Source organism: Doryrhamphus excisus, linkage group LG4 (genome assembly GCF_037039965.1).
Source record: "Doryrhamphus excisus strain RoL-2023G ecotype Guam linkage group LG4, RoL_Dexc_Guam_v1.1, whole genome shotgun sequence".
NCBI lineage: Eukaryota > Metazoa > Chordata > Actinopteri > Syngnathiformes > Syngnathidae > Doryrhamphus > Doryrhamphus excisus.
In genome coordinates, this window is record NC_136360.1 from 8,500,775 (window position 1) to 8,512,638 (window position 11,864).

An 11,864-nucleotide genomic window follows, 5' to 3' on the forward strand; every position below is an offset into this window, starting at 1 on the left:
CGCCATTGCCAGGAAGCGGATGTTGTTGACGGCTTCCTTTCAACTACTTCCGGTTTTAATGACAGGCTAACACCGAAAAAGCAGAACACGGCTAGTTTGACCTCCTTTTTCGTGTGATTTCATGGACAGGCGGTGTTTTACGAACAATGGCTTCTGTTAACCAATGGAATTATTTTCAATCATCTTATGGTTTTGTCGTGTCAGTGTGGCTAACAACTCGGTGAGTTAGCATACCGGTTGGCTAGCTCGCTTATGAAATAATGGCAAGTGTTCGGCTCCTTCTCACTAAAGATGACGAAACACATTCGTTAACACTGCGGGATTACCAATCTTAATTATTGGCCAGTATGGACTGTTGGGTTATATAATTTAATAAGAGGGCAGTGGCCCTTTTGGATGTTTACTTAAGCTAAAAGCATTTGTTTTTTAGTGCGAAAGTTCAGAAAAGTTTTAAATGTTGCCAAGGGAAGGACACGTAAGTTGACACACCTATGAATTCATGAATACATCTGCTAAACTGTATACAATTTGTACAAATATAAAGTGTCAACGTGTCACACATCCTGATTTCAGTAGATCCGGTTTGGGAAAGTAAACAAACAGCCCAACTAACCACTGACACGTGATACATGTTGCATTTATTGACAGAAGATTGAGTGCAAGTGGCCTGGATATAACTAGGGAAGTAACAAATGGCCTGTTATTGACTATGTAATCCTTCATTACTTGCCATGTGACCATGATTTTAAAGACATACTCTTGTTAGATTTGTGTTGATGTGATCAGATAGGGGGCTTAGTATAGTTTAGGTATATACTTTGCTGCGCATCTGCCACAATGCCATCCGCCCTGTTCATCTTGGTGCTGCTCGCAGCCTTATGTAGCCTGGGATGTGCCATGTCAAGGGAGGAGAAACAAAAGTTGAGGTGAGTTTGAGAAAACTAAACTATATTGTCACACACATTGATTGTTCGTAAAGATATTGATCTGGTCTGTCCGGTCTTTCTTCTCGAAAGGACTCAAGTGGTTGAAATGTTTGACCATGCATACCAAAATTACATGGTAAGTATTCATTGCAGAATCTTAACCTATTCCAGCTTTATTTCCTTTCTATTTATTCCACCCATGGCCCATACCATAACCATGAACCATATAAGGACATGGTTACAACATGAGTTTCATTATTGTATGCAATGTGATTAATGTGGTTGTCCATTGTCCCAAGGACCATGCATATCCAGCCGATGAGCTGATGCCTCTAACATGCAGAGGAAGAGTACGTGGGCTGGAACCCAGTCGGGGCGATGTAGATGATGCGCTGGGAAAGTGAGTACTGAACTTCCTGGGTTAATCACATTTATCCTTAATTTTCATACTAAACTACAAACCGGCATCTAACCAGCAAGACTAGGAAGTAACTAGGGAATGCCAACTACATCTTTAGCATGACCTGCTAGGCTAGCAGCATTGTTGTGTCCCACTAGTTATGACAGTAAAAGAATGCAAAAAGCATACATTGTTCTTACTGATGTCCCTTTAACAGTTATTTGTCACCTCTAGGTTCTCTTTGACACTCATAGACACTCTGGATACTCTTGTGGTGAGTTGTCTTTTACTGATAAGTGATAAAACAAAGAAAGATATTGCAAAGGTTTATTAATCCTTTGGTTATGTGTGTAGTCAGGCCTTTTAATACCAAATGTCTCTCCAGCTTTTGAACAAGACAACAGAGTTTGAGGCAGCGGTCAGGAGAGTCCTGGCAGACGTGAGGTTGGACAATGACATCGTGGTGTCTGTCTTTGAAACCAACATTCGTGTCCTCGGGTAAGACCGCATATTTCAAAATGCTTAATCCAAAGTATCTGTGGCATGTTTGGTGTTTTGCTCTTCAAGAGGTCTGTTGGGCGGCCACTCTATGGCCGTGATGCTGAAAGAAGATGGTCAACACATGCAGTGGTACCGGGATGAGCTGCTGCACATGGCTAAAGACCTGGGCCTCCGACTGCTGCCAGCCTTCAACACCAGCAGTGGCCTTCCTTACCCCAGGGTGAGAAACACACACACACAATTGGTCTTGTGTGACGCTTGTGTTTGGTATGTCTGAATAGAAATGTGAATTTAAACACATGCGAGTCACACAAACACACATTCAAATACGTGGAGTAACAGCCATTTATGAGAGGTGTGACATTACTGGTAGAATACATTTATAGGCACAAAATGCATTTTTTTATAGTATGCCGTGGTGCAGATGCCACAGGTTAGACCCAGTCACTGGAGATGCCCTACAGAAGCGATCTTAAGCACATATAAATGCATAAAAATGAAGAAAAATCAAACCTTGCAACTCTAACCAAGTACATTCTTTCCATAAGATGCAATGTAAATCTGATGGTGGCCAGTTCCAGTGTGTACCCTGCCTCTTGCTTATAATTTAGCTGTGATGGGCTTCAGCATACCCCCGTGATCCCAATGAGGACAAGCGGCATAGAAAATGGATGGATGGATGATGTAAATCCAATGAATTTGTTCTAAATACCCTAAAATGTTAACACAAAGCAAGATTCCACTCTATCTGCTTCCTCCTTATCATAATTTATTGTAATACATAATTAATATGCTTCTGATTCTCAATAGGTAAACTTGAAATACGGCGTCAGGGGTCCTGAGGCAAGAACAGGCACAGAGACGGACACCTGCACAGCGTGCGCAGGGACCATCATCCTGGAGTTTGCTGCCTTAAGTCGCTTCACTGGTGATCCTGTATTTGAGGTTGGACTCTCATCAGCAACATTCAGATCCTTTTGACTCATTTCATAGCAATCATTGTCATCCTTTGGTAATACGTCTCTCAGCTGTGTGTCACCAATTCAAAAACATTGTTAATATTTGGTGATTAATCAATTAACTGTAATTAATAATTTTCCTTGACTACACAGGCCCATGCCCGGAGAGCCCTGGACTTTCTTTGGGAGAAGAGGCAGAGGAACAGCAATCTGGTGGGAACAACCATCAACATCCACTCAGGAGAGTGGGTCCGCAGGGGTGAGAGGAGCAGTGTGGCTGAGATACGGAAGCACTGTAGCTTGAAAGGACAAGGAACATGGCTGATGGGAATATAATAATAATATACAAACTGCGTTGTGAAGGAAATATTTTTGCATTGGAGCAGTCAACATTGATTTGTGTTATGATTCATGCATGCTGTGTTTCCAGATAGTGGAGTTGGAGCAGGGATTGACTCGTACTATGAATACTTACTGAAGGCCTATGTTCTCCTGGGAGATGACCAGTTTCTGCATCGCTTCAATATTGTGAGCACACACACACACACACACACATGCTTACTGAGATACATAACAGCAACAGGATAATTCAGTCTAATTATAGGCTATAGATCAGTTCCAGTTCAGATGCTCACTTTTGTGGGTGTCTATCATAGCATTAATTATTGGACTGTGTTCTTCCCACTCAGCACTATGCATCTATAATGAAGTACATTAGCCAGCCTCCCCTGCTGCTAGATGTCCACATCCACAAACCTCTGCTTCCAGCTAGGACCTGGATGGACTCTCTGCTGGCTTTCTTTCCCGGCCTCCAGGTCAGATTAGATCATTTGATTGGAAGCGTTTTTTTCAAAATGCAATTTCATTCAGTATTACTACTGTTGTCATCTTAGGTGTTGAAGGGGGACATCCGTCCAGCCATTGAGACTCATGAAATGTTGTATCAAGTTACCAAGAAACACAACTTCCTGCCAGAGGTAATCGGATGTTGCTCGACTATCCTGAAATACAATTTAACATAAGGGGATAGGTAAGGTTTGTGGCCGTTCTAAACCAGACTGCAGTCTCATTTTCGGAGGCTATTTGCCGACATTTGTAACGCATGTAAATGTTATGTAGCTTACAGTGCTGTAGTTGTCCACAGATGCTTTCACTCTACCCCATGTGTCCCCTAGGCTTTCACTACTGATTTCAGGGTACACTGGGCCCAGCATCCTCTGAGGCCAGAGTTTGCAGAGAGCACCTATTTTCTTTACAAGGTAACTAATGTATATAACATTATGCAGATCAACTGAAGTTACATTTGCATTTTTGCAGTTTAATGCTATATGCATTAAACTTATTCAAAACCACAAAAGTAGTAATAAATCATAAATCATTCTTTATATGAAATGAATGACAATATAATGTCATTGTAATGACTGCATTCTCACTCCAGGCCACAGGTGACTCGTACTACCTGGAAGCAGGTCGCACCATCCTGGACAACCTCAACCGCTTTGCTCGTGTTCCCTGCGGCTTTGCTGCAATGAAGGACGTGCGCACCGGTAGCCACGAAGACCGGTGAGAATAGAATTGATGAGGGCGTGTCCAAACCTTTTCCACCACATACAGGGCCACATACAGAAAAATTGAAGGATGCGGGAGCCATTTTGGTAGATTATGTGGATTAAAGATGCTAAAACCAATCCAATGTAGTTAAGTGTTCGCAATGCTATCAGAACAAAATATCAACCTCTCTGTTTTGTGACAAAGCGTTTTAGAAATTATAGTTAGGAATTTATTTGACACTAATTAATTGTTATGACATCTACAAAATTGTTGCGGAAATGAATAACAATAATATTTTCTCCTTAGTATGGACTCTTTCTTCCTTGCGGAGATGTTTAAGTACCTTTTCCTGCTCTTCGCCGATGGGGAGGACCTACCCTTTGATGTGGAGGACTACGTCTTTACAACCGAGGCACATCTTTTGCCTCTGTCTCTCTCCACAGCCCCTCGCTCTTCCTTTTTAGTTCCCTCAAATACAACGGTAATATTTTCCACCATTGCATCTAACGAGACGTGTCCAAACAGACCAGTTTCTAATAGAACATTCTATATGCTCAAGATACTTGAGTCAGAAGAAGAGTTGGATGATTCAAACTTCGACTGGACCTGCCCCAACACGCGCCTCCTGTTCCCTGATCCCGCCTTTCCCCATAATCTGAGGGAACCAATCCGTAGCGTGGTGGACAAGAGCTGTCCACGTCCTGCTCCTTACAGGTAATTCTTGCCTGCATGCTCGATACTAATGCGTTTGTTTTGTGTATCACAATGAAATATCCCGATCTTGTTTCTTCCCCCGTCCAGGGAGCCCGGCATGGGAACCCCTCCTCTGAGAGCACAGGACTTCATGGCAAACAACCCAGAGCATCTGGAACTGCTGAGAAGGATGGGTGTCAGTCTGATCCACCTGAAAGACGGCAGGGTGCAGCTGGTGCAGCATGCTACGCAGGTACACAATGTGTTTACATATTTCCACAAGTTAAATCACAAGTTGTGAGCGATAAATTCATGCGATGACATGTCCAGTTTGATCCACTGTGATTGGTCACATTTCCAAGTGCTTCCAAGTACTTCCAAACCCTACTTTCTAATGTTGTGGGTATAGGAGTTGATAATAAATAAATACAGCCTTTGGAAATTGTTACTGGTAGCTCATGAGCTACTGGCTGGAGACCCCTGATTTACCATGTTTACATTCATGGATTGGTAACGTAGGTCCGTGTTTACTGAGTTCAGGCATAGTCTGACATTAATGACGAGAGCGGTTGGCTAATACCGTGGCTCTCCCCACCAATGGAGACACGCAGCGGCATAGTGTGTCCGACATTAATGCACCTTTCCTGGTGAGAGCGCGAATAGTGCTCTTTACTTACCTTTGCTTCGACACATTTTGCACATTTAGACAAATTCATTCATTCATTTTCTACCGCTTATCCTCACGAGGGTCGTGGGGGTGCTGGAGCCTATCCCAGCTGTCTTCGGGCGAGAGGCTGAGTACACCCTGGACGGGTCGCCAGCCAATCACAGGGCACATATAGACAAACAACCATTCACACTCACATTCATACCTATGGACAATTTGGAGTCACAAATTAACCTAGCATGTTTTGGAATGTGGGAGGAAACCAGAGTCCCCTGAGAAAACCCACGCATGCATAGTGACTCAATTGTTTTAATGATTGATTGATATAATTAGTAATTCTATTGTTTTTTCTGGTCTGTGTCTAAAAATAAATGTGTGATGTGATTCTGTTGGTGTCTTTTGACAGCGTTGAATTGTATTGTTACCCGTGTACCTAGATGCGGATTGAATCGTTTATCACAACAGGATTTACAACCCTAGTCGATTTGTGATGTAGTCTAAGTCAAAAGTTTAGAGACGCCTTGTCTTGCTTTTGCATGCGGAAGTGTCTCCAAACTGTCCAAACTGTCTCCACGGTAGACAATGGCTCCATAATGATGACTATCATCTTCTTCCCAGCCTTGATGAGTAACCTTCTCACTTCTCTGCTTCCTCCCCTCGCAGGCAGTGAGCCCCATAGCAGCAGAGGATGGCATACGCTTCATGCAGGAAATGATGGAGCTTTCCAGCCAGCAACAGAAAGAGCAGCTGCCACCTCGAGCCATTCAGATTGTCTCCCATCCCTTCTATGGCAGGGTGGTACTGACCGCCGGCCCGGCACAGTTTGGCACAGATTTGTCCAAAAGCACAACAGGGGTGAGCATTCTTGACAAGAATGCTTCTCACTGAACTCAATATACTGTACAAGTCTGTTCCTATTGTAATATTAATCCTTCACACATGTAGGTTCGTGGCTTTGTGACGATCGCCGAGCCGTACACCGGCTGCAGTGAGATCACCAATAGCGAGTACGTACAAGGCCACATCGCTTTGCTCCAGAGGGGCCAGTGTATGTTTGCAGAGAAGGCCCGACACATCCAGAAGGCCGGCGCCATCGGAGGCATTGTCATCGGTGAGTGTGCGAGCAAGCTGCTTGATTCCACAAGAGGGGAAGAAGAACCCGTTGATTAGATTAGTGGTGAATAAATAAGATTACCTCGAAGACAGCCAGTCGGATAAGTCAATTGAGTTTTGTCTATGTCATACTTGTGTAAATTATCTTCCGTAACAACCACATTCATTGTTTTCATCCATTGTTGTATGAGAAATGTATGACATATCAAGTAATTATTTTTTTCTGCCTTGTATTAAGAAAAACCAAAATAAATTTAAAGGTCATGTTTTATACTACTTTTCAACAATTTTAAGTACATCTCTGGGGCCTCACAATAATGTATTGGGAGTGTGTTTTTTAAGCTTACGCCTGTTTCTGACAGTGTGTGTCTCCAAGAAGCGCTATTGACGACTCTTTCCAATTTTTATATACAGTATATACTGTATATAACTCTGCATTTTCTCACACTTGGTGCCCACAAAACAAGTTCTAGGGGCATCTACTATGCTTGGAAAGTCATTAAAAATTCACTTTTGTGTAGTAGGGTACCTAATAGGCATTCATGGCAATGACAGATGCTCTTATTGCCCTCATTACAAGGCAGTGTGCTATCAGTTAGATAGTAATGGTTAAATCCTACACGTTGTTTCTTTAAATGACCAAAGTGGTACTACATGCTGTGTGTCCAAGGTAATATGGATGAATAATTAATGCACTATAGAAATATGCTTCAAAATCTGTTTCCCCGTCTTGTAGATGACAACGAGGGAAGCAGTAGCGACACAGCCCCTCTCTTCCAGATGGCCGGCGATGGCCGCAGCACAGAAGACATCACCCTGCCCCTCCTCTTCCTCTTTCACAAGGAGGGCAACATCCTCCAGGAGGCGCTTAAGGAATACCGAGAGGTGGAGGTCCTGCTGAGTGACAAAGCCCGCGACAGAGGTGTGCCACTCTCTCTCATATATTCCGCAACTCTTGCTTGTTTGTGTCTTCTGGTCCTCACTGTTCATTGTCTTCATCATGAATTAAAGATGAGGTGGAGCGAATGTCAGTGACTCACTCCCCAAGACCACTTGCTTTGGTTCCGTCATGGAGGCAGTTTATCAATATTACACCAACACGCTTTCTCTCCCACGCCTTCTTATTATTTTGCTTTCTGTTCTTTCCTCCCCACCCCCTACATCTTCTGGATAAACAGCAGCCATATTCAAAGGTAAAGCTCTTCCCGGAAGCCTGTTTGAGGGCAGTGAGTATTTTTTCTCTTCATCCTCATGCGTCACCATCCCTCCTACAAGGGAAACTGCACTTTTTTTATTTTGCCCATCATTCACAATATTTATGTGAAACATGAACACATATTTCTTTCCCTTTTCTGTGCCGTTGCCCTTTAAGACTGCGAATTCCTGGCAGCTAATTGAGTCATATGTGATATTCCCTTCTGACTCATTCATACCTCATGTTGGTTTCTCACCAATCTGTAGTTCACATGTTGCAGGTCTGGACAATCATAATGTTTATATCACTGCATTATTCCAGAGGGACTCAAAATTAATTTATAGGCCCCTTTTCTACTGAGCGGTGTTGGGTATTTCCATTGGCAGACATAGTATCATACCCACACCATAGTCTCCACTTTCCTGCATCGCTCCATTTTCTTGCTGCTTTCAGTGTCCTTCGGAGTAAAATTCACCTCTTTGTAACTTTTTTGAGGATAGTCGTCCCTAGTTTATTGTGGTTGATTGGTTCCAGACCCGACCTTGATAAGTGAATTTCCACAAAATAGGATTCAGTATTAATAAATTTAATATTTTTAGAGTATAGAAAAACTGTTTATGGTTTTTGAAATACAGTCACCGGTTTAAGCATGAGAATACTACAGAGCTAACCAGCCTCCAGTTTATTTACTCTAAACTTGGACTGGATTGGGGAAGAAGAACAAAGAAATCAAAATCTTACCACTTCCACACGGAATGGGAGGATATCTAATCTAACTTAGTCTCTCCAAAATTAACATTACTGACACGTAGTTACCAGAATACTACATATAACTTGTCTTTCAATATTTTTTGACTAATAAGCTTCAACCACCAAACATCCATCCATCCATCCATTTTCCATACCGCTTATCCTCACAGCGAGTATTTATTTGAGTTTTTCAAAAAACGTGATACAGTGAGGCAGAGATGTTTGAACCACGAATTGGCAAGTGATGACACTACATGGCTAGAAATGTAATAAACATGCATGTTAATGTTGGCTTAGCTTGTTGCTGGACGCTACCGTTATGTCCTCCATAGTTTCCACTTCGCTGCAGCGGCCCTCGGTCTTCTCTTGGATAAAATTGCTCCCTTGCAAACAGCTACACAAAGTAAACACAGGAGACCCTCATTCTGTGTTGCTGTTGTTTATTAGCCTGTATTGACTGATGCATTCAATGCAGTATAGCACATTCTAAGTCGAGCTGAGCTGGTACTGTGCCTGTCCAAAAATAGTATTGTGTACGTGTCGCTATGTTTACAAGTACAATACTTCCTGTCAAAGACTCAAAATTCCTTTTGAACATAATATTCCTTTCGATGGGGATATCCCGATAGGCATAGAAAAGTAGTAACCCAGGTTTTTTAAAAACCACAATATGAGGATATTGGGTTTTTTCTAAAGGGTTATTGGTGTTTACATGGCTGTGCGCAAACGGGTTATTGCTAATATTCCGGTTATGATAGGGTTATTTGACTGCATGTAAACGTAGCCATTGTTGTCACCCTCAGCCATGCATTTGCAGTGATGTGTATTTATGGAAACATCATTTCAATTGAATATTAATTTACATCTCTGCCAAATTCCTAGCTATTTTTGCCAGTTTTTTCCACCTCCCATGTGGTTGTGTAACAAAATGAGAGATTTCATCCTGTGAGTCACCACAGGCATCATGCTGCTATAGCTGGCAGCCTCTTTGTCAACACCGCTCTATTTTTCGACATTGCGCCAGTGTGCAGCACGTCTTTCTGCCCACCACCGCTTGCTTTCTTTTCAGGTGCAGACATCGTCAACGAGGCAGAGGAGGGCTGCCAAACTGAGGCCACGACTCCCACTTCTTTCGGCCAATCACAGTCGAACACGGCAGAGTCGGAAGGATCAGAGGTCATTTCATCAAAGGAAGATCCAGACACAAGTCCAGCAGAGGACGTCAATCCTACGGTATCTTCTGAACCGGTAAAAAAGGACTCTGAGAAGAAAGTGGAGCCTGAAAGTGACGCAGACTCCAACAGCCAATCGGTGGATGAACTGCTGGCCGATTGGCGCGAGGACCTGGAGGCGTTCCGGCAGATGGAGAAAGACGAGCTTTGACATCACCCGCAGTCCAACATGAACATTTAGTGGTTGTGACCATAAGCTTTTTCTTCCTCTCTTGCTGTGTGCGGGCGGCATGCAGTGCCAAGGCTGGCCACGCAAATGCATTAGCGGACCGTAGTGGAGTCCTGTTAAGCCTGGTTGATGACAGATGAGACACCAGGATTCTTACCTCACTTTGTCAGATATTTCTTTTTAACACTTAATGACTAATTGTTATCAAGAAGCAGCTTTTGTGCAACTTCCACCGATATCCACCGAGTAATTATGAAAAATGACCCAAATATCCCTCATTGGTAACCATTCATTTTCTATTCCACTCCAAATTGATCATACAGTGAAGAAAATAAGTATTTGAACACCCTGCTATTTTGCTATTTCTCCCACTTAGAAATCATGGAGGGGTCTGAAATTTTCATCGTAGGTGCATGTCCACTGTGAGAGAGATAAACTAAAAAGAAAAATCCAGAAATCACAATGCATGATTTTTTAACAATTTATTTGTGTGATACAGCTGCAAATAAGTATTTGAACACCTGTGTATCATCTAGAATTCTGACCCTGAAAGACCTGTTAGTCTGCCCATTAGAAGTCCACCTGCACTCCATGTATCATCCTGAATCAGATGCACCTGTTTGAGGTCGTTAGCTGCATAAAGACACCTGTCCACCCCATACAATCAGTAAGACTTTAACTTGTAACATGGCGAAGACCAAAGAGCTGTCCAAAGACACCAGAGACAAAATTGTACACCTCCACAAGGCTGGAAAGGGCTACGGAGCAATTACCAAGCAGCTTGGTGAAAAAAGGTCCACTGTTGGAGCTATCATTAGAAAATGGAAGAAGCTAAACATGACGGTCAATCTCAATCGGAGTGGAGCCCCATGCAAGATATCACCTCGTGGGGTCTCAATGATTCTAAGAAAGGTGAGGAATCAGCCCAGAACTACACGACAGGACTTGGTCAATGACCTGAAAAGAGCTGGGACCACCGTTTCCAAGGTTACTGTAGGTAATACACTAAGACGTCATGATGTGAAATCATGCATGGCACGAAAGGTTCCCCTGCTTAAACCAGCACATGTCAAGGCCCGTCTTAAGTTTGCATATGACCATTTGGATGATACAGAGGAGTCATGGGAGAAAGTTTTATGGTCAGATGAGACCAAAATAGAACTTTTTGGTCATAATTCCAATAAGCGTGTTTGGAGGAAGAAGAATGAAGAGTACAATCCGAAGAACACCATCCCTACTGTGAAGCATGGGGGTGGTAGCATCATGCTTTGGGGGTGTTTTTCTGCACATGGGACAGGACGAGTGCACTGCATTAAAGAGAGGATGACTGGGGCCGTGTATTGTGAGATTTTGGGGAACAACCTCCTTCCCTCTGTCAGAGCATTGAAGATGGGTCGTGGCTGGGTCTTCCAACACGACAACGACCCGAAGCACACAGCCAGGAAAACCAAGGAGTGGCTCCGTAAGAAGCATATCAAGGTTCTAGCATGGCCCAGCCAGTCTCCAGACCTGAACCCAATCGAAAATCTTTGGAGGGAGCTCAAACTCCGTGTTTCTCAGCGACAGCCCAGAAACCTGACTGATCTAGAGAAGATCTGTGTGGAGGAGTGGGCCAAGATCCCTCCTGCAGTGTGTGCAAACCTGGTGAAAAACTACAGGAAACGTTTGACCTCTGTAATAGCAAACAAAGGCTACTGTACCAAATATT

The 11,864-nt window shown here is 43.2% G+C and overlaps 1 protein-coding gene across 4 annotated transcripts; it reads left to right on the forward strand.

Moving 5' to 3' along the window:
* Nucleotides 1-11: 11 nt before the first annotated feature.
* edem3 (ER degradation enhancer, mannosidase alpha-like 3) lies at nucleotides 12-10,470 on the forward strand. 4 transcript variants are annotated; one of them, XM_058073651.2, is made up of 21 exons: nucleotides 12-926; nucleotides 1,017-1,062; nucleotides 1,226-1,326; nucleotides 1,561-1,600; nucleotides 1,712-1,824; nucleotides 1,894-2,047; nucleotides 2,638-2,772; nucleotides 2,940-3,045; nucleotides 3,217-3,314; nucleotides 3,476-3,601; nucleotides 3,680-3,763; nucleotides 3,962-4,045; nucleotides 4,225-4,349; nucleotides 4,644-4,818; nucleotides 4,897-5,051; nucleotides 5,139-5,283; nucleotides 6,361-6,552; nucleotides 6,643-6,808; nucleotides 7,547-7,732; nucleotides 7,989-8,036; nucleotides 9,825-10,470. In XM_058073651.2, exons 1-21 carry the CDS (start codon nucleotides 838-840, stop codon nucleotides 10,136-10,138), a joined length of 2,682 nt encoding a protein of 893 aa, XP_057929634.2. In that variant the 5' UTR covers nucleotides 12-837; the 3' UTR covers nucleotides 10,139-10,470. The 4 variants fall into 4 exon arrangements, with proteins under 4 accessions (XP_057929634.2, XP_057929635.2, XP_057929636.2 ...); XM_058073652.2 differs by having other exon boundaries at nucleotides 7,989-8,003; XM_058073653.2 differs by lacking the exon at nucleotides 7,989-8,036.
* The last annotated feature ends 1,394 nt before the right edge of the window (nucleotides 10,471-11,864 follow it).